Source organism: Synchytrium microbalum (assembly GCF_006535985.1).
Source record: "Synchytrium microbalum strain JEL517 chromosome Unknown SmJEL517_scf0019, whole genome shotgun sequence".
Classification (NCBI taxonomy): domain Eukaryota; kingdom Fungi; phylum Chytridiomycota; class Chytridiomycetes; order Synchytriales; family Synchytriaceae; genus Synchytrium; species Synchytrium microbalum.
In genome coordinates this window covers 161988-184689 of record NW_022158368.1, presented here as the reverse complement: position 1 = coordinate 184689, position 22702 = coordinate 161988, and the positions used below count along the sequence as shown (strand labels likewise).

Sequence of the window (22702 nt, the reverse complement as noted above, 5' to 3'; positions counted from 1 at the left end):
TCTTTGAGATTTGCTGTTAAGGCATTGACTGTTTAGACTCGACTGACGCCTCCTCATACCGAAATATGAATATATGTCTACACGTTGCGCTCCCTTTATTGAGCTATTCAGCTGCTTTCAACTTAGATTCTTTTCAAACTTCCAAAAAACATCTTTGAACGAAAACAAGGAACAAAATGTCTTTTTCGAGGTAAGTTTGCTGGCAAGTTGAACGTCATTATCAGGCCTAATTGATTACTCTTCCTTATTACTGCTAGTTTACTACCAGCTCCTAGAGCAATCATTTCTTCACACGCAGCAGAAGAAGACGACGATGACAATGACCAACAAGCATCACTAAAGCCATCAGCACCAATACGAAAACAGATTCCAGCATATGGCCAACGACGAAACTTTATACCAAAGACACCCGAAGACTACGGAGATGGAGGTGCATTTCCCGAAATTCATGTGGCTCAATATCCACTCGATATGGGACGAACTAGAGCTGGCAAGACATCATCGACTATCCCATTGACTACTGATGCCAGTGGCAGAATAAGGTACGACAGTGTCCTAAAGCACGCTGATAAAAGTAGTGCTAGTATAGCTGGCATGCAAACTCAGTTCAAGGACTTGGTGCCCATGGATATAAAGGCTGATGATTCGTGGGACAAGCCTGGTGAAGATGTCGTTCAGGAGACTACGGAAAAGACTAGAGCTGCTTTGGAAAAGGTCTTGTCATGTAAGAGTTTGAATGAGAAGTTTTGCAAGAACATGTTGAGCCTCCATCTACAGTGTTTTTCTCATCGTATCTTCTCTCTACCAGCGAGAATCACTGCTGGTCAGCAGCGCGCAGACAAAGATGGTGAAGATGATAAAGGCCCAGCCTATATAAAATACACATCAACCCAAGCTGGAAATAATGCTACAGGCACTCAATCCCGAATCATTCGTATGGTGGAAGCTCCAATAGATCCATTAGAACCTCCACGATTCAAGATTAAAAAGATGCCTCGTGGACAGGGCTCGCCACCACCTCCCGTAATGCATTCACCACCTCGTAAAGTATCTGTAGAAGAACAAAAAGCATGGTACATACCTCCCACCATATCGAACTGGAAGAATGCCAAAGGGTACACCATACCTCTGGACAAACGATTAGCAGCAGACGGTCGTGGCCTACAGGAAATAACTATAAATGATGGATTTGCTAAATTATCTGAAGCCTTGTTTATCGCTGATCGACATGCTCGAGAAGAAGTTCGAGTACGTGCTGAAATGCAGTCTAGACTAGCTGCCAAAGAAAAGAAGGAAAAGGAAGACAAGTTGAGAACATTGGCTCAACAGGCTCGAGAATCTAGAAGTGGTATATTGCCAACTAGTAGTAGTGCTGGGGGTGGAGATGGTATTGGAACGAATTCCAATGCTATACCATTAGGTATTCGTAAAGGTGGCATGACGCCATCACAGTCACCAGAATCTCGAAGAGCTGTGAGTGATGAGGATGACGACGAGGATGAAGAGACTCGTCGTGCTGCCAAGGAACGTGATTCACTCAGAAGAGAGCAACAAAAGAAACGTGAACGAGAAATGAGAATGACACATATGGGTGCTGAGACCAAGCAGAGAGTGTTATCCAAGAGGTAATTCTTCAACTATGAGGACGCTACTTTTTTCTGCACTAATTCAAACTTTTCTTCCCACGAATAGTGACGAGAGAGATATATCCGAAAAGATTGCCTTAGGTCTTGCCAAACCAACAATGTCGAAAGAAGCCATGTTTGATCAACGTCTCTTCAACCAATCGGAAGGCATTGGCTCTGGTTTTGGAAACGATGATTCCTATGGCATATACGATAAAGCTCTATTCGCGGGTGGCAGCGCATCCGCCATATATCGACCCAAGAAGACCACCACCGATGTAGCACCAGGAGTCGATACCGAACGTATAGATCGAATCCTTGAAGGAAGCGGTAATGCTCCTCATCGAGGTTTCAAGGGCACAGAAGGTGGTCCGGGTGTCTCACAATCAGGATCAGCGAGAGATGGACCAGTGCAATTTGAAAAGGAGGAGGCTGATATGTTTGGTATTGACTCCTTCTTGAGTACTGCTAAGCGGGGCCGTGAGCCTGTTAAAGAAGTGCGAGGGGGATCTATGGCTGCTGCTGTAGCTGGTAAAAAGGAGGATTATGATGGTGGTGCGGGTAGTAAACGGAAAATGAATTTCGAGCCGGCCGGTGGTAGCAGTAGTGGTGGTGATAAGCGTGGAAGGTATTGAAGAAGGCAATAATATTGAGACAAACAAGCGGAAACTCCATTGTTTTGATATGTGAAATACAAACAGATTATTGTAATACGGAGATGATTGTGAGTGTGTTTTGATCAGTCTGGGTTACGAATTTAATACGACCGGCGATTCGGAAGGGAAAAAATGTCGCACAATCGCCCACTATGTAGAGGACCACACTGTAAGGTCCGCACTGCTGTAAGACTTAGGTGATTTCACGAATTGCGGCATTGTTGAAGGCAGAATTTGAAGCAGCCTACTAGTATCCAAACGCGATCAATACTTTAACATTCAAAATGTAGCTGCAAACAGTTTATTATGTATTAGGATGGGATTAGGATATTTCATGTTGCCCAATTGAACACATTGATATTGCAATGAAGGGAGACAGCTCAACCCCATTTACTTTACTTTCATAGAGCAAATAGAGAGAAAAGCACTATTCAATCATGTTCTGTCTTTGGTATTAAACTGACAAGGTTAACCGCCTGAAGTGCATAAGCAGGAGGAGGAGCAGACAATTCTGCTTTCCTCCGTCTACGCCTCCTTATCGTGCACACTAACCTTAAATTATGAACAGCAAAACTCGCGTTATTAAATCAGTCTCGAAAACGCTAATACTTCAACCAAACAACAAAGGAACTTACGTTACAGCTGCAGCGCACAGAAGAAAAAATGCACCTGTAAATCCCAAACCAATCTTTGCTCCAATAGGTAATACGAATGGTAATGGCACGTTCGGTAGGAAGGTACCTCCAAAAGATGATATTTTGGTGAATGTTTGTTGGTGACTGGCGTATCCAGTGGGTATCGGGTGGGCGCTGTTTTGCGTAGAGCAGCTGTATGTATCAAGACAGCCAGATGTGAAGGTACTGTACCCTGGTACGATGGTGCTTGTGGTGTTGTCTGTGTACGAAGGATGAGTTTTAACCCAGACCGAAAATGGACGTGCAGAATGGGGCAGACAACTCAACTGAAACAAGTGCCATTGACTATGCGGACCTCCAGCAATTTTATCTGAGGGCAGTCTAGGGAGGAGAGGTGTGTTTTGTAAATATGAAGGCGTGCACGGCGTGCAAAACAAAACCATCAACCACATACCTCTACCACTAAAGTTCTGATTCAGAGAAGTAGGGTCCTCCAGCGATGAGCCCGATATCAGCACCTCTGTATCATTCCCAAACTGAGACGCAATATAATCCAACGGATTAATGTACAGACAAGAATTGACCGTATTGTTGTATGGAACGGTTGAATATCCTGGAATACACACTGTTGTGTCTGGTTGTATGGCGGATTGGCAAGCTTTCTGTGGTGGAAATCTACTAGTGTCGGGAATGTATAACTCCAGCGACATGTAGATTATGTTCGATGGGATGCAGGACCCGTTGTACATGGTAAGGATGGACCATTGTGCGTGGGATGATGCGATAATGAGTAAGAGTAGCAGGAGTGTGGATGCCATCGTTACAGGTCGTCTATATCAACATTTATGTTTGGTTAGGTCGGACACAGCATGGGTGACACATCAGCAGGCCGAAAAAGAAAATAGTGCTGGCTTCGAAATAGCTATGCCGGTCAGAGGTGAATTACCTTGGGATTCAGTTCATGACCAGATTCATCGAGCGAACTAATTGTCGCTAGGTGGTTGTTTAGTGGAAAGGCAGTGGTTTTCCAAAATGCGGCGGTGCAAGATAAATTCAAAGCATTCGCAGCCAGCAGTACTTGGTGCATTGAAGTCAGAACACTCAGGGACGCATCAAAGGTAGAGATTAAAGGAGTTTTTATTGTACTCAATTCCTTTACTTGTCGAAGCCGTGACCTGCTGAACTTTACGAACTACCTATTTCGGAATGAAGCCCTGCTTCAATAACTTCTCGTCTCCGTCTAAGTGCGATAATGGGTCTATATGAATACTCAGCAATGTCAGCTTCCCAATTATGAAATGTGCTCAACGGTAAAAGAACCAAACCCCGCCTAGCAACTCACATCACCAATCCCGCAACAGCAGCTCCAGTCAACGAGACAGTCCCTATCACAGCAATTCAAACACCAGTAGACATGCCCTGCTGATCGGATGGTCGTACGGTTGTTGGTGGTGCACCATTATCACTCACAAAGGCTCGTCTAAAAGATGATATGTCGGTGTATAGCCTTTGAAGTGCCCTCCCATCTGGACTATTTCGCAATAAGTATTGTGGAGAGCCGTTGATGATGGGTAGACAATCAGAGTTACGGTATGTGGTGTATCCGGGCAAGACGGTGTTAAAGGGTGCTTTGTTTTGAGATGTGTTTGGTATGAGCCTTTGGAAACGATGAGAAGGAAAGCGAGAATCAAACGAGACTCAACTGGTATAGTTACACGTCCCATTCGTTTTGTCGATAGCTAGATAGTCAATCAATGACCACTCTGGAAAAGGATGTTACAAGAATAGTCAACCATTGCTTGGTTGAACCGTTTCGAAAAAACAAAACTAGCAACAATTCTTCTTACGAGTTACCTGTAGAATACAAAGTAGAGTCCTTAACAACGTATCCAGCACCAGTCACCAACACACTCACATTCCCAAACTGAGATTCAACATACGCGATCGGATCAACGTACATACATGACAGTGTGGTGTAATTGAACGCACTACTTTTTAGGCAAATTGAAGGAAACGGTGCCAACCTTACTTTACAAGAAGGGTCGTTGGCTTGACTTGACAAGTTCATGAAGACTAGGTTAGATGGGGAGCAGTTTCCCTTATAGTATGTGGAAATGACCCATTGTGCGTTTGCTGATGAGGACATAAGCAGTAATAAGAAGATTCGTATGGATGTCACCATTTTGAGGGCTTGTTCTGAAACAAATGGTTTTGCTGGTTTTGTACTTGGTGAGTAATGGCAAAGTTGGAGTTTCTACCTGGATAGCGGCCTTACACCGATTAAATATCTCGTTCGCAGACGATCTGACCCTTTTTCAGTGCTTCTTTGTGGTAAGAATTGTTGGTTTTTGAGAAATGCGGCCGTTTCAAAAGGTGTTTCAAAACATTGTGTTGTATAAAACCTATATTCACTGCCAGCAAAGAACGGCATAATGTACGATAACATGATGCACAAATTTCGTATTCGCCACAACCTGCCATGTTTTTAATATTAAAAATTATACTCAAGGTAACGAGACAACACGTTATTCAATATGAACTCACTCACAAACAGCTGAGCGATTAAACACACACTAAACGCCCTCGAAAATTATTCACAAAATGAGTTCCTCAATTCCCTTTCGGGCACTACTCTCGTCGATTCGTAACTCGAGGTGTTCAGTCCAGACATCTGAATCTCAGGAACCAATAGTTTCGGAACGAAAACTGCTGCGACTTTCGCTCCCCTCCATTTTTCTACTAGCATGTACCTAAACCGAAAGAAGAATTCTTAACAAACGAGCAACACGACCCTGGAATCACTTCCAAAGTCACATCACCAATACCGGAGCACCAACAACAGCCACCACAACACGCAATCACAGCACTAAGAGCACCTTTAAACAATCCTCGGTGAAACGGTGGTATTACTACTGGTGGTGCGCCATTTGCGAACAATGCACCTCCAAACGATGATATGTTGTTATACACTCTTTGCAGAGTTCGTCCATCTGTCCATCTGTGCGGTTGGTGAATGGGTAGCGTGGGAAGCAGTCGCTGATGGGGAGACAGTCGTCGTTGTATGTTGTGTAGCCTGGTACGAGTGTGTTGAAGGTTGCTGTTTGGCTTCAGGAGTGTTTTTTGTGAGATTTTGAAGCGTACAGATAATGAGGCTCAGTAGGACTCAACTGGTATAGTTGCAAGTCCCATTAGTCGTATCAATAGCCAGGTAGTCAATCAGAGTGCAGTCTATGACTTCTCTAAGGGACTTCGTTGGCAGCACTTGTCAATGTCATTAATGTCATATGTCACGAAGTCACGAAGATTATGGTGGATGGTGAGGAGCAGTCTCTTCTATAGTACGTGGATATGGTCCATTGGGCGTCGGATTGTGAGGATATGAGGAGAAATAGGAGGATTTGAATGGCTGTTGACATTTTTAGAAGGGTTGGTGGGTTTGACGGGTTTTGGTGTTTTGGGAGTATCCCGCAAATCAGAAGGGTGGAGGTGACTAGCTGAATTGCTCTGGCACGTGTAGTATGCAAGTGAGATGACTGCTAAAAAGCCTTGTTTGTGGTTGAAATCAGTTGTTTTTGAGAAATGCGGCCGTTTGAAATGTTTCAGAGGCGATATATTCCGTGGCATATGAGACTGTTTCAAGTCTCAACAGAGACATGTTTCACGACTGCAAAATTTTCAAAACCTCCCGAAAAAGTTTATCTTATAGTATACAATGGACGTTTTAAGTGGCGGGAGAGAATTTAGTGGACCCACAGTTTTTGCTCACTTCAGCCGACAGTATTTTAACACTACAATCTGGAAGCTGCTCTGACGTCCGTTTTAGATGCAGTCTCAAGAGTTCTTTTGGCTTCTGACGAACAATCCCTGACCCATATCTTGTCTACTAGGTGCACCAGCAACGATCCAAGCGCAACACTAAAAATTGGAGACTCAACTTTTAGTAACGCTACGGAAAATCACGGCCGGAAAGTGAACTAGAGAACGGCCTGAAGATTTGGTGTATGAGCCCACCAACTGTTCACATACGCAAAAAAACCTGAAGATTTTTCTCTACATCTCTGCAAGATTCTTTTCCTATTTAACGACCTCTCTCTACTATGGAAATTGCGTAAGCAATGGGATCAGCAAATTACTGAAAATTATGAAGTGTGGTTGTATGAAACCATTTATCTGGCTGGAAATACTGGTGAGAGAGGAGAAGGTCACGTTAGTGCAGGGTCCGTTTGTCCATTGAGCTTAGTTGATGCAACGAAGAGACTGAAAGGGAGCTTCCACGGTTGCCATAATCGAGGTCTCAGAATCGTTGTATTTGGGCAGGAATTGTATCGTTCGTCACACATCACATCCTGAGCCATCTCCAGCGGTTTTTTGCAGTGTCTTACTAACCAAAACACTGAACCAAGTCACCAGAGCTCATTACCTTCTCATGCGCTTCTCAACAAACAACCTTCGAGACCTCGGGTATCAAAGACACCTTGGAATATGGTACAAGTATAGTGTATTTTCATCTCTTTGATCTTCCAAGCAAACTACAATCTCCAAACAAGATATTTTTAATCCTTTTCAGTGATTCGAGTCAAATGAGCTTCAATTTCAGCAGACGACAGTGTTTGGAATTTGGGGCTTGATTTGGATACGACTGCAATTTCGATATCAGCAGCCTTGAAATCCATTGACAAGATGGTTGATAGTGTTGTTATGGCCAGCTAGCGTTTGAGATTAGAGATAGGAATGGTGAGGATACGACGATAAGGCAGAAAAAAATCGGAAATAACATCACAGATGTCCCAAACATTAGTGCATTTCACCTCAACAGTGTCGTCATCAGACAACTTGGGTTCCTTTTTAAGCTTCTTTTCCAAGTGATTTAGAGCTTCTTGTTGTTTGGCACCTGCCGCAGTAGCCTTGTAACCAACATAGTATCCAGCAGGATCACATTTGAACAATTGAGCACCCTTTTCTTCATCATAACCAATGAGAATCATGGCTAAATGGCAATATGTTGGGTAAGTGGGTTGACGATGATGGGTGTGTTGAAGCAGTACAAGCAACAACAAAGAAACCCCCTAATGTCGCTGTATCTTCAACAATCCAAGTTATAATGTACTTACAGACACCTAGAGGCCTCATAGCAGCATGTTGGGTATATACTTGGTTGATGTTTGCCACACGTTTAGCCAACATGTCAGCAGTGATTTCGTATCCGTATTTATATCTCCATTCGGCAGCTTCCATTCGAGCACGAGCGACTTGAGCTCTAGCATCAGCTGTGATAAGATATGCGAATTAGTATGGTGTATAAAGAGGGCTGTGGAAGATGACAGAGTGCGACTGTTGCAGTAGTAGGGTCCAAGATCAATATCTTTTGTTCTTACCAATGAGACCAGTCATGACACAGCCCAGATAAGGAGTCAATTGGAAGATGTGAGTGATTGTAGATGGATCCAACATCTTGTCCTAAAGGTTTGTAATGTGTGAGATTGTGTCTATTTGTGTTTCTCTCCACAGTACACGAGACTCCAAACCAACAACTATTACATAAAATATATAAATTGCTTACAGGGACTTTCTTCTGGGTGACGACGACAGCCGAGTCGAGGCCTCGTATTCCCACCGATGTCTGGCCAGCACCGGATATTGCCTTGAATGCATATTCTAATGATGATGGGAGAGTGTTAATACAGGTAATGAGCATAGAATGACATGATATAATAGCAAATATTATGAAATTTATTATCGTACCAACTTGATATAGTCGTCCATCAGGCGAAAAGACGGTAATCATTCGATCATATCCAGCTAGTGGAGAGTAATGTCAATGATACAGCGCAGTTGACAGGAGCAGTGGTATAAATGCGATATAAAATGGGGTTGGACTTACAACTACCTCCTCGACTCATGATTGCTTATTCTCTCTCCTTGCTAGATGATGTTTTGAACTGACTGAATGTGGGTGACGCGTCAAGCCGACAAAGCGAGTTCAACAACACGGAAAGCTAGACTTGTAAGAGTGTAGATCGCTTCATAATATTAAGAGAAATGATTCTACCGCGAAACGTACACGATTTATCCCCTCCTTTTGTATGTTAGATTGCTCAAGCAAAAGTCAACAAAATAGCAAATTAGTGGTTGCTTGATCCGTTTTCGCTTTACGTGTCTTTTTATACCATTCCAATACTCTGTTTGCACGTGAATTCAGAGCGAATACTCCTCTTCCTCCCATCTGATTTTTTTGTCGTGAACATTTTTTTGCTGTTCTTTTTGAATCAAGACGAGAGAGAGGAGAGCCTATTTTCATTTGAGGGAATCGATGAACGGAAGCGCAATGGCCAATGTTGGAGCTGCGTATTCATTGTTTGCTGCCTCCTTCAGTCCTGATGTCGGAATCAGAGAGAACTCGGAGAGACAGCTAAAACAGGCATGTCGTATTTGTACTTGATGTTGTTGTTTGTTGTTCTCTCATCTATATCATACACTCGTTTGCAAATGTTTGCCACACTCATCAACATGCTGGATCTAACCAATTCATGGTCTCTAGTTGACGAATGTCGACGGATTTCTTTCAACTTTGCTTCAAATCATTGTCTCGCCTGAATCTGATGCTACTGTCAGACAAGCTGGTACACATGCGTTGCTGTTGAGCTTGCCTGAGGAACTATTGAGCTCATCCGCCTTCTGTTTCAATGGTTTTTTTTAGCTGCAATCTACTTCAAGAATCAAATCAATGGAAGATGGGGGAGAGATGCGTCTGAAGGGCAACTTATCGGTCCCCACGACACGATCGTCGTAAAGCAAAACATGTTGCAGTCAATCGTGCATGCTCCTCATATCATTAGGTAAACACAAAAAGACCTCGCGAAGGCAATGGCGTCGGAAGCTCCGTTCAGAACGCCTGTATTCACACTGCATCTCTCCACACAGACTGCAATTGTCCACTTGCTTGGCCAGCATGCTCGGCGTAGACTATCCCGAAAAATGGCCAGAGTATCTACCAAACGTAGACACCTTGCTCAGGTCAAATGTCAGAGAAACGATACTTGGAGGTCTCATTTGCTTGCAGGAGCTCGTCAAAGTCTACCAGTAAGATTCTACTTGTACAAGTTGCTAATGTTTGTGCCTAACCTGATACTACAATAGGTGGAAGACTATAGAAAAGAGAGGACCATTGAGCAAAATCATCAAAACTACCTTCCCAACTTTATTAGCAATCGCCAATCCTCTAGTAGCTCAAGATACCACTGAGGCTGCTGAGATGCTGAAAATCATATTGAAAATATACTCAATGGCCATACAGGTACGAGAACAAAAACAAAACCATGCTACGAGCATCGACTTCGAACCGACTCTGTGTTTTCTTGTCTTGTCTAGCATGCACTTCCAAAGCCACTACAAGAAGTCACATCTCTCGTCCAATGGGCTACCTTGTTTGTAAATACCATCAAAAAGGACTTGTCAACCATACAGATGCCTGCTGACGTAGAAGTTAGAGAAAAACATGCATGGTGGAAGGCAAAGAAATGGGCTTATCAGTGCTTATATCGTCTCTTGTCAAAGTGAGTTGACATAGTTCGTATCGTTGGAGCTGCTTGTTTTGCATCGTTTGCACCTACCATGACTGACCACCTATCTTGTTTTCAAAGACATGGAAATCCAAACACACCAGCTCCAGGCGGTGACAAGAATGAAAAAGCTCATGCGGCATTCGCGAAAATGTTTATGGAAAACTTTGCTCCCGAAATCGTACGAGCATACCTGCAACAGTTGCAATTGTGTATATCAGGTGTTTGGATGACGAATCGCGCAAAGCAGTTGATTGCGCTCTTCTTTTGTGAATGGTGAGTGTGTCAACCAACAAAAAAACTGACCGTTTAAACGATATATTGACACAAACTCTGCTAGTGTCAAGCACAAGACAACATGGCAGTTGATGAAGGGTTCTTTGGAGCCATTGGTTATATCATTCATCTTTCCCTTATTGTGTTTCTCGGATGAAGACAAGGAGACTTGGGAGAATGATCCTGTAGAGTATATTCATAAGAAAGTTGGTAAGTTGTCGGACTCAAAAGTACCAAAGTTAGAAATCTTGAATACTTTGTGTGTCAGGGTTGCATTCATTGTCTCAGAGAGCAATGTTTGCTGCTTTCTCAATGGCTTTTTTTCCCTCGACGAAATGCTTACCACTTTGACTTTACAGACCCAATGGAAGAATTCAGATCACCCGTAGTCACTGCCGAACACTTGCTATTTACCATCGTCAAGGACCGATTCAAACAAACCTTCTTGCCCGTCATGGCATTTGTCAACAACATTCTTGTACAATATAATGCTCAACCACCGAACGCCAGAGATCCTAGGATGAAGGATGGTGCCTTGTCAATGGTTGCTAGGCTTGCGGATCAGATTTTGAGCAAGGTAACGCCTCAGAAGTTAGGTTTTCTTTGGTGCTGGATGATTGTGACCTCAAAAAACGCGTCTATAACTATTATTATCAGTATCACTGAATCCAATCTTGGTTGCCTTAGAAATCATCACTGAGAGGCCAAATGGAAGAGTTCTTAGTGCGAGAAGTTTATCCAGAGTTTAGGAGTCCAGTACCATTCATGAGGTCAAGGGTAAGTTGACGTTGACGAACGACTATAAGGTCGTCACGCAGGTTTTTTGGTCGAAATCTGATTTATTTCCTGTCTGCAAATTGTAGGCTTGTGACGTAATTCGAGTGTTTAGTGATTTAGAGTTCCAAAATGAAGAGGTGAATATTAAGAGCTCGCAAGTGACACGCAAAGAAGCGAACTAGCGCCGTCTTGTATACTCATGTATACTCACTCGGAGATCTCTCTCTTCTAGAATCTTCATACTGCCTTCCAACACATACTGAACTGTTTGCAAGATACTGAACTCCCCGTTCGTGTGGAAGCAGCATTATGTCTCAACTCGTTTTTCCGTCATGACTCAAGTATGTCTTAATTTGGATGTTCGGCTGCCGATGGTAAATTCCTAATTCTGTACATCTGAATAGTACAAGAAGCAATGAAACCTCATGCTCAGAATATTATGCAAGGTAAATCGCCGATTGAATCGAGCCTATATGCTAAAAAGACAAGATATTCACATGTTGCCATTTTAGTCTTGCTCAACTTGACCAATGAAATCGACATGGACACACTTACAGAAGTTATGGAGCAACTTGTACAAGAGTTTGCCACAGAACTCACACCATTTGCTGTTCAACTTACCACTCAGTTGGTAAGAGAAAGTAGCCAGTTTGACGTGGTTACAATAAGTCGTTAACATTACGTTTTTTTAGCGTGATACCTTCCTGAGAATCATTGGTGAAGTATACAACAATGCCGATGAACCAGAAATGGATGAGAGTGATGTGGATAAGACGATGGCTGCTATGGGTGTGTTGAAGACCATGAGCTCGTTAGTGCTAGCTGTTGAATCATCACCTGAGGTTTGTTGACCAATTGAAGCATGTGTCAGCGTCACATGCTGTTTTTTTCTGCTTGCGCCCAAGCAGGATTTTCTCACGCATTCCTCACGTCTAACAGATCATGAACGAACTCGAACTGACATGTATTCCGGTCGTTCAATACGTTTTGGAAAAGAATGTCATCGACTTGTATGAGGAAGCTTTTGAAATCATTGACACATGTACATTCTGCTCCAAGAGGATATCACCTGCCATGTGGAATGTTTTTGGGTTGATTTACAAGGCATTCAAAGAGGATGCTTGTGATCATATAGAAGGTGCGTGGAGAAGTGGTTTCATTCCGTAGCTAGTTGTTAAATGCGCTCTTTTTGCATATGCTCAGAAATGCTACCATCACTTGAGAACTTTTTGTGTTATGGCAGTCTGGTAATTGCTGAAACGCCCCAGTATTTGACTATGATGTACGATATTGCCGAGACTGTAAGTGCATCATGTTTTAAGCTGTTGTGAGGGAGCATTGGGATGAACAGCTAACCCGGTTTTTTTTGTCCCAATAGTCTGTTCACTCTGAATCTCCATCAGATCGTATAAGAGGATGCCAATTGATTGAATCCATGATGCTCAATCTTAGAGGTGTTTTAGATCAAGTGAGTGTTTGTTGGGGTTGAATGAATGAATCATGGTTCGACTTACAGTCTTGTTTTTTCTTCGTTCCTCAGTACATTCCAAAATTCATGGGCATTGCCATTCAATTCTTGAGGAATCCCGAAGAGCTGGATTCTATGGCTTTAAGGGTGCATATTGTTGAGATTGTGAGTAAAGCAAAAAAGAAGTGTATGGACCGAATGTTTTGCTTAAACTTTTCTATACCTAGGTCCTGAATTGCACATACTACAACCTTCAAATAACTCTCCAATGTCTTGAACGTGAAAACTATACCGTTAACTTCTTCACGTTCTGGTTTGCTCATTTGGATGATTTCATGAGGTAAAACGCTTTGTGGTCTGCCAGATTCCTGTGAATGTTTTTCAAGGACTGATGTTTCTTTTTTCGCTCTCAAAGGGTTCAAGACAAAAAACTCTGTATACTCGCATTATGTACGATCCTTCAAGCTGATCCAAACCTCATCCCTGGACCGTTGCAAACAAGTGTATCTCAACTTGTGTATGGAATTGTGAAGGTGTTTGAGTCGTATCCTGAAGCTCTCAAACGTGAGTTGTGGTCGGGATGTAGTTGAGACTTCATGAGGAAGAAGCTCAAATCGTTTTTTGTTTCACTAGGTCGTAAAGATCTTGAAAGGCAATACGAGGGAGATGACGACGACGATGAAGAAATAGACGATGAGGAGGAAGGTGAAGGGACTGGTAATACGTCGACTGATTTGAGTTCTCATCGTGAGTGATTGTTGTGAGAAGTGTTTGTCGCTGGGGCGTTGCAACTGACGGAAACTCGCTTTTTTAGCTGAAGCTGATGATGATGACGTTCATAATGAGGATGATGAGTACCTAGAATACCTCGCTGCTCAAGTAAGATCAAGCTCTTCTCTCCTTTATTTTTTTGCTGATGATAACAACCGCATCGTAGGCACGAGGATACCGAGACGGCGACGAAGACAGTATAGAAGACGAAATGGAAGAAGACGTCTATTACTTTTCACCACTCGATACCGTCGACCCTTACACGCAATTCCATTCCTGGGTCACTACATCACCAAACGCCATGCAGCTCTTGTCATCACTACCTGGAGACTTGCAAGCCAAAGTGCAAAAGATTTTGCATACTGCTCAAGAAGAGATGCAGAAACGGGCGAATGAGGAAGCTGCTAAAGCGCAGGCTGAGCAGGCAGCGCGACAACAGTTGCAGCAAGGTGGTGGTGGTGGTGTTGCTAATGGGCATGCGAGATAGGAGGGGTGTTGTTGGTTATGTTGTAATGAAGAGAGAGACGATGAAGAATATAGAGTCATGATATCATAATTCGATTTCTTCACCCCATTTTGTCGTCTTGTTGACTGTTGCTGTCTGAATGATGGTGAATTGAGTTTGGAGTGGACGGATTATTACTCTTGTTTTGTTTCAAAATTGAATGAAACACCAAACATTTGATCTGATACTGATTTTCTTGCTGTGGCTTATGGTAGTAGAAGGTTTAGGACCGACGAAAGGACTCTCTTTGATAGAGCCACACTATCTGCAATCAAGAGCTGAAATCAAGAGCCGTCCCGCTGAGATAACAATTCTGTCTCATCAGTCATAAAGTGGTTCACCGTTGCTGCTCTGTCCTAACTTGTTTATGGAATTGTGAAAGATAGCTCTGTTGTTGTGTGCAAAATTCTTCGTAATGATTGACTTTACGTTGATGCAACGAATTCCAAATGTCTATTTTACAGTCAAAAAGTTATATCTATGGTTGTACAGTTGAGACTGGTCTCGCTATTGAAGATGATGTACTACTACTAGTAGGAATCCGACAATGCAAATGAAACACGTCGTCCGGCCATTGCGGATATCGTGCAAAGACAGGTGGATCACCAATCGGTAATCTGCATTTCGCGCATTGCTGGTTGTGTGATATGCGAATTGGTGGTGTTGTTAGATGGATGTTTACGTATTCGTTATTGACCTGTAACGAAAGAGAAGTGCCGAGTGAGTTCACCCCATGCAAACAAAGACAAGATACTGTCAACACCACTCTCACCTTGAGATTCTCGCCACGAGCCAATGCTTTTGTGACACTGACTTCCCGACGTATATGAGTGCTCCGCCGTGACGCGGCACTAATAAAAGGCACTAGCATTGCCAAAGACCAATGATCGGGTATCAGCTTCAACACCTATTCAAGAAAAAATTGAATCACTCACGCAGCATGTGAACGTGCTTCACTTTCATCCCCGCGCATACCTGTATGACATCAAAATCCCCACTATAAACACCCAACAACCTCACTATCTCATCTGCCAACTCATCTCTCGAATCATCCTTTAAATACATTTGAAACAGCTGAAACAATAACGTCCTTCTCGCCGTATCTGCATCAGGAGACAATAACGATATATATGCATTCGAGGCTACTGAGAGCCTCTTGTCGTCTTTACTTGGTGATGCCGTTCTAGTGGTTGTGTTGTTGCTGAGTCGAGATTGCGGCCGAGATGGTGAATCGCTACGAGGAGGTGTTGGTGATGCTCTCCTCGTAGGAGTTGGGATGGTTGAGCTGCAATATATTTCGGCAGCTACGAAATCCCGCATGTTTTGGACCAGCATGCGTAGTGTAGCTTCGTGTTCATTCAACTAGATTGAGTAGGAGGGAGTGTAAACCTTTCAAGAGAAAAAAAAAACACGACAATAGATAGGTATAGTAATTTATACCTTGCCAAGTAATATGGCATGCTCAGCATATAACCTGGGCATTGAATCTAGTCGAGCTTTAATTGGCGGTAGCCGTATTCGCTCAGACGAATTAAGGAATCGTATCAGCCTTGTCCGTGCACCAGCTAATTCATCTCCCTGGTCAGACAATGAGGCTAGAAAGGCCTGATAAGAGCAGCGAATGGGTTTGGTTTTGAATGCTTGCTCTGATGTTAAAAGAGATTATGTAAGCAACGACCAGGGCAAACAATGAAAGAGACTGATGCGTTGGTTGAGATGATTAACACAGACCTTGAGCGATGAGTTTCTCTTCACTAGCGAGATCCAGCACGTGTTCCACATATATCATAGCCAGACTAGTATGCTTTGTTTCGTCCTAAGCACAAAAAGGAGACAGTTCAGACGCGGAAAACTACGAAGACCCTGTACTCAAATCTCAACCTGAATTCCTCTCTGATGAATCAAATACTCATAGTACGTGCTCAGAGACGGCCTATGATGCTGCAGCAGGTACTCAATCACATCGTCTGGCTTGAACCGTGATTCAGCAGTGGTCTCTTCTGTAAATATCTGGGATACACAAAAAACTATTAGCCGGTATCTGGCAATGCCGAGTTGATCTACAGCTCTTACTCTAATTCCTTGAGCAGAATCCATCTTCAGGACAAATTCTGCGTACTTCCATATGATTTCCGAATCTTCAACGGTATGTAAAAAGTCTACTATTTGACCCATTCCACCAAAATCTGGATCATCGTACTCTTTTGATGCAATCCTATGTGTTGATAGGAGTGGTCAGACGATTGACCACACACACTAGACGCTGATGTACCTACTTGATCCAAATATCAAGAGCCTCCTGAATCAATCCGTGCTTCTTAAACAACAAGCTCAATGCATAAAATCTCTGTCGAACGGGTGATTAGACCGACCAACAAAAAAACTCAATTTAAGAAGATTATGTACCTTCTTTTCAGTTAAGATCACTTCACCATCTTTCAACCGACAATGATTATCAGAATTAAGCAGCTCATACATTGCTTTAGAATCGTTATCAGCGTGAATGCGAAGAAGGGTGGTATCGATCTCCTATAAGTTTGGCTCAAAAAAATAAGTTTTGCTTCGGTCGAACGTGCGAGCGTGTACATTTAACTTGCCTCTTTACGGCCCAGTCCGACTGGATTATCGCGAGCGAAAGCCAAGTACTTGACGAGGACGTCCTATTAAATATCAAGGCAGGTTCTCTGAGGAACCAAGTTTCAGAAAACGAAATGGATGCAAGGTACCTTAGCATTTGCAATGAGTGCCAATCGAAATGACTCTAACGTTTCAGGATCAGCATCAGGATACTCGGTAGTCAGGTTGGTATCCACTATTTGCACAACGTGATGTTGAGTGGGAGAAACAAAAAAAGGACTTAAACAAGAGCTATACCAATATTATTGATATTTCCAGCTTGATTGACAAGTTCCAGTACATCCTTATCCAAGATTGAAGCGCTGGACTCGGTTCCAGAGCTAGTCATGTACTCTGGAAAGATGGCCAACAAGGCTCTAGGATCCAGGTGGCCCTTCTTAAACATTCTTAACGAGTCCTCAAAGAGAGTTTCTCGTAGGTATATGAGGCCAGCTCGTTGATAGAGCTTTTGCAACTTGATTTTCTAAAAGAAAAGGCAGACGCAAAAAAAAATATTCAGATTAACACAAGACTTATCGTAATAATCAAAAATCATTCACCCGTCGTCCATCATCGTCCATCTGTCCTTGCTCTATCTGCTCTGCTAAAGCAATAGCCTTTTCGACTTTCTTTGCTTCAAATAGTTCATTCACTTGACTATCCAACGAAGACATTTTGAGGCCCAAAACCATCTCTCGGCATGCGACTACTAGTCTGACTGTCCCGGGCACACCACTTCCTCCGGCAGGAACATCCAATTCAAAGGATGCTTCCACGATGAATCGAGGTTCTGAATTTGGTGGCATGGAGATCATTTGTACCAATTCTTGTGAAAACACATTATGGATGTGTATTGAATTGTTTCGTAAGAGTGCAGCAACGTATGGGAAGTGGTAGGCTAGAAATGATAAAAAAGAATGATGAGTTATAGTGAACCCACGATGGACAAAAAACGTAAATAACGATAAATTCATGCTGCTCACCAACCGACTTGGGCATTACCGGCCACGTCAATGTACCTAGATTTTAGTATCAAATGGGTGTTAATCGATCAGCTACCCCTTACATGTACAAAATTACCTTTGACAGGTTCACCAGTTGACGAGACAAACACTCCCAGAGCAGTTCCCTGAGCTGCAGTACCAGCCGTCACCAACAAAAACTCTCCATTATCACCCACCGACGTCAGCGTTGGTCTAAACGCCGCACGGTCATACGTCAGTAACGGTATTGTCTCCCCCTTGTCCAAATTTATAATCTTGTAGGATCCAGTATCAGCCGCACATATTGTAGATCCCACTCTTTTCAATATCAGAGCGCCGTCTGGTAATGATAATTCCTGTGATCGAAAAGAGATTAGAAGAGAGATTGGAAGATGAGCTCACGCCTGTATCAAATCAGACCTTTTCGGGAGTCACGACATCTCCCAGCTGCATAGTATACAGCGCCCGCCTCTTTCCGACACAAAACCGCATAGGACTATGTAATAATTTATCTCCGCAGAAGCTCATTACACCAGGAATTCTCGGGAGTTCAGAGAGAGGTTGCAGTGTGTCCATATCGTAAAATGTCAATGAGGCGTCTAGTATTAACGAATCTTCAGTACCATTCAAGTCAACGCGAAGATGACGACGCATACCACATAAAGCTATAAGCTTAGATTCCGTAGGAACAGCTAATACACCATCAACAGCCTTTCGACCCATTCCCAAGAATCGTTTCTGATGCAAGCGACTCGTGAATGGCGATCCAGGCTGGCCCGAGTCTTCAGTCTCCAATACGTAATGCAGCATGTATCCTTCTGATGTTCCAATGAATACATTGTTGCCTACAACAAGACGAGTCGAGTAAGCTTCAAGAATCCAAACACCACCACCAATAAACACATAATTGTAAAATACCACATAATTCAACAGCCTCCACAGAAGATTTAACAGTACTCTGGCCCGCAGCACTGGCAGCAGTATTTGTAGTTTGCGATGGTGAGCCAACAGGACTTGATGCAGATGGTGGAGGAGAAGAGCTCAATGAGGCCGCACTACTAGAGGTAGATTGGCGTAGAGGGAAGAAGGAGGTAGCAGTTGTCCTTATACTAGCAGCTGGATTTGCGACGACTTCCTCCAATGACAATTCCTTAGCAATGGAAATGACCTTGAATGGTGTCGATACTACTGTTGCCGCCGCTGGACGTGACATTACTTACAATATTTGAAGTGATGGCAGTTTGATCCAACACTATTACCCATCTTCCTTACAAGCTCTAACGATTTGAAGGAAATCAGAATTTTGAGTCAAGTTCTCAAGTGACATCAAGTGCAAAACCATGCAGTATAAAGCGCTTATCTCGCGTATTTTACATTAAAGAATTGACATTGATCGTATTTCTCACTGATCTCCATGTAACGCTTTGAGCTATTTGCGATTTCAGACAATTCCAATACGAACCTACGAACATGCACGCATTTAAGCCAAAGGTACGTGACTTAAAATGTCACCACGTGTAAAAGTATCGGATACACGGTTCTGACACTCTCGCCTTAAGTTTTATTGCCATGAAGTCTTCTCGTGCTGATCTTCCAAAATTTCGAAACATCACATTTGAAGCTCACGACTGAGGAAAGCCCTGCTGCAGCTTGGCTTTTGTATGCAGCATCGTATCATAATCACAAGGCTACGCGCATCATCTACTAGCTTATTACTCACTCGTAAATTCAACCAAGAAACTAGACATATATTTTGCGTGCTGAAGGTTGACATATTCTCTACATTAGGTCCTCCAAAACAGCACAATTCAGCTGTTCCATATAGATTTTTACACGTCAAGCCTCCTCGCATAGTTGATACACCACGGAAACTCGCAATGTCTGATGAATTGGTCGAGAAATTCAAGCGAATTGGCTTTCCTGAAAAACAGGCCAAAGATACCGCTGGAAACAAGAAGATTGCTCCGTTACTAGACACTATCATCACCGAAGTATGTGAACACGATAGCATCTCGTTTGGGTTGACGGACGTGTTAGAAGTTGAAGCCTAATCACACAACGTTCGTGTAGGTTGGAGGTGTGGATGTCGTCGACAAGGCTCTAGGAAACTTGCTGTATGCACTAGCAGCAAACATCTCCCCGAAAGCTATGCCACATCTATCGTATCTAGTGGCTGCCATCAAGGATCGAAGGCTATTGACTAATGATCAAATATCAGGTGGAATGTGTTGTAAGCTAGTTCTTGTCTTCTACATCGATGGCTCATGCTTTTACATTTCACGTTCAGCTGCTATCAAGTTCTGCGAAAGTGTAAATGGTACTCCTGATATCGCCAAGTTCGACACAGCATGCGGTGTTGGTACGTATGCACTATGCCGAAGCTTGCCGTTTTTTTTGCCCGCCGCATCATTCCTCTTAACGGACATGTTTTTCTATATATAGGCGTCGTGGTTACTCCCGACCAGATTCAGGACACAGTCAAGGCTCTGTTAGCGTCAAGACGTAAAGAGCTAGAAAAGGATCGATACACCATGCTGCCAAAGTTTCTCGGTGATTTGAGAACGTCGTTGAGATGGGCCAAACCATTGGAAGTCAAGGAAGAGCTAGAAAACCAAATGTTGGCTGCTTTGGGTCCCAAGGATGAACGCGATGATCCAAAAAAGGTTGAAATCATAAATCTTGAAGGATCGGCTTGTTTCGTTGTCACTTTTAACACTATCCTCTATTCTTCTATTAGAAAAAGGAAGACAAGAAGAAGGAAGCTGTCTCAGCTGTAAAATCGCCTGTAGAAGCAAGTTCAGCAGCACCAGCCTCAACAAATGTCTTTGGTCGAATAGCTGAAATGGCCAAGAGCTATGACTTTATACATAGTGGACAGCTCACCCAACTACACAAGGCTGGTGAAAACCCTCAAATAAAGCCAGAATTGATGGTTGAGCATTTAAAACGTACAGGTGGTAAAGTCATGACTCGATTCCCACCAGAACCTAATGGATTTTTACATATTGGACATGCTAAAGCAATCAATGTCAATTTCTGTTATGCACAAGCATTCAATGGAAACTGCTATCTGAGATACGATGATACAAATCCAGAAGCAGAAGAAGACAAGTACTTTGTCGCCATCTTGGATACTATACGATGGTTGGGCTTTGAGCCATGGAAGATAACCTATGCTTCTGATCACTTCCAGAAGCTGTATGATTTAGCTGTTGATTTGATTAGACGAGACAAGGCCTATATATGCCATTGTACAGCTGAAGAAATGCATTCTATGAGAGGAGGTGATAGTAAAGGCCCACGAGTAGAATGTAGCCATAGAAGTCGACCTATCGCTGAATCCATAGCCGAGTTTGAAAAGATGAAACAAGGTCGATATGCAGAAGGTGAAGCTACGCTACGAATGAAGATGGATATGAGTAATCCAAACCCTCAGTTTTGGGATTTGGTAGCTTATAGAGTCATGTATACATCTCATGTGCGTACAGGAGACGCATGGTGTATATACCCAACATATGATTATACCCATTGTCTCAACGACTCGTTTGAAGACATTACCCACTCATTATGTACCGTCGAATTCCGAATGTCGAGAGAATCGTATTATTGGCTAGTAGATGCTCTCGAACTATATAAACCTGTACAGTGGGAATACGCCCGTCTCAATCTGTCTTATGCCATTACATCGAAACGTAGGCTCAATCAACTCGTAACAGGTGGATTTGTCATGGGATGGGACGATCCACGATTATATACTATCGCAGGTGTACGTCGACGAGGTTTCACACCGGAAGCCATCAATGCCTTTGTACGTGATGGAGGAGTTACCACGAATCTGTCCATGATTCCTGTCGAACGATTGGAGAACTTTGTACGAGACCATCTAAACGATGTAGCTCCTCGTCTCATGGCCTGTCTGGACCCACTGAAGATAACGATATCGAATCTACCAGCCGATTATCTGGAAATGCTGACGGTGAAAAAGAATCCTCGCGACGAATCAATGGGAGAACGAACCATTCCGTTTACTCGTACCGTATACATAGATAGGTCTGATTTCCGTGAAGTAGACGATGATCCAAACTTTTACCGTCTGGCTATTGGTAAAACAATTGGGTTGTTGAATGTGCCATGTCCCATCACAGCTACAAGTGTAGTAAAGGATGCCACAACAGGACAAGTCACTGAAGTCTTAGTCAGATACGAACCTCCAGAAACCAAAAAGCCCAAAACATACATCCAATGGATTGCCGACTCACCCAAACATAATTCACCTGTACGTATAGAAGCCCGTATCCTATCCCATCTCTTTTATCACAGTGATCCATCCGACAATGAAGCTGGATGGCTGAATGATATCAATCCAGACTCGCTTGTCATCAAAACAGATGCTATGGTCGATATCGGTATATTGGGATGCAAGAATGAAGATAAATTCCAATTCTTACGTGTTGGATACTTTTGTGTTGATCCTGATTCAACACCGGAACGGATTGTAGTTAATAGAACCGTTACGCTTAAGGAGGATGCCAAGAAGGATGGTGGTGTGAAGTCAAAGTAGATGTTTTTGTCTGTGAAAGTGACAGGGTGAGAGTAAGAGAGGATATACAATGATAATTTGTATTTCTTGTCTTATAATGACGACTTACAATAGAATGGAAACTCTGGCATGTTGCAATGAAAACGTGTGAGCAAGTTCGACAATAGAGGTAAAATGTCATGAAGCTTGCACTATAATCTTGCATCAGTGATCTTGGATGCTATGTGACATCCTCTATCTAGCGGGATGAGAGAGCAAACCCGTGCCAGAGAGAATGACGTTCATCCGTTG

At 43.0% G+C, this 22702-nt stretch overlaps 5 protein-coding genes across 5 annotated transcripts; 3 read left to right on the top strand and 2 right to left on the bottom strand.

Moving 5' to 3' along the window:
- Nucleotides 1-176: 176 nt before the first annotated feature.
- On the top strand, nt 177-2260 carry SmJEL517_g03543 (uncharacterized protein; the record flags this gene model as incomplete). Its single annotated transcript, XM_031169471.1, has 4 exons — nt 177-190; nt 258-724; nt 809-1625; nt 1693-2260. The coding sequence occupies 4 exons, from the start codon at nt 177-179 to the stop codon at nt 2258-2260; spliced, it is 1866 nt and encodes a 621-aa protein (XP_031024513.1).
- Nucleotides 2261-7469: 5209 nt separating this feature from the next.
- SmJEL517_g03542 (uncharacterized protein) lies at nt 7470-8816 on the bottom strand (the record flags this gene model as incomplete). The annotated part of the gene is made up of 7 exons (XM_031169470.1): nt 7470-7622; nt 7725-7903; nt 8028-8183; nt 8292-8373; nt 8477-8571; nt 8659-8715; nt 8798-8816. 7 exons carry the CDS (start codon nt 8814-8816, stop codon nt 7470-7472), a joined length of 741 nt encoding a protein of 246 aa, XP_031024514.1.
- Nucleotides 8817-9241: 425 nt separating this feature from the next.
- SmJEL517_g03541 (uncharacterized protein) lies at nt 9242-14254 on the top strand (the record flags this gene model as incomplete). The annotated part of the gene is made up of 24 exons (XM_031169469.1): nt 9242-9295; nt 9455-9536; nt 9614-9752; nt 9838-9996; nt 10054-10210; nt 10285-10469; nt 10557-10751; nt 10816-10961; nt 11111-11328; nt 11439-11528; nt 11615-11665; nt 11761-11869; nt 11933-11974; nt 12041-12159; nt 12221-12370; nt 12468-12666; nt 12732-12829; nt 12907-12996; nt 13069-13161; nt 13224-13336; nt 13412-13560; nt 13630-13743; nt 13811-13875; nt 13934-14254. 24 exons carry the CDS (start codon nt 9242-9244, stop codon nt 14252-14254), a joined length of 3138 nt encoding a protein of 1045 aa, XP_031024515.1.
- Nucleotides 14255-14750: 496 nt separating this feature from the next.
- On the bottom strand, nt 14751-19084 carry SmJEL517_g03540 (uncharacterized protein; the record flags this gene model as incomplete). Its single annotated transcript, XM_031169468.1, has 18 exons — nt 14751-14969; nt 15045-15179; nt 15248-15634; nt 15713-15918; nt 16004-16088; nt 16154-16282; nt 16346-16487; nt 16549-16619; nt 16679-16801; nt 16891-16932; nt 16999-17084; nt 17147-17372; nt 17449-17786; nt 17872-17907; nt 17969-18227; nt 18292-18470; nt 18528-18716; nt 18790-19084. The coding sequence occupies 18 exons, from the start codon at nt 19082-19084 to the stop codon at nt 14751-14753; spliced, it is 3147 nt and encodes a 1048-aa protein (XP_031024516.1).
- Nucleotides 19085-19748: 664 nt separating this feature from the next.
- SmJEL517_g03539 (uncharacterized protein) lies at nt 19749-22432 on the top strand (the record flags this gene model as incomplete). The annotated part of the gene is made up of 5 exons (XM_031169467.1): nt 19749-19862; nt 19942-20089; nt 20159-20230; nt 20314-20534; nt 20609-22432. The coding sequence occupies 5 exons, from the start codon at nt 19749-19751 to the stop codon at nt 22430-22432; spliced, it is 2379 nt and encodes a 792-aa protein (XP_031024584.1).
- Nucleotides 22433-22702: the final 270 nt, after the last annotated feature.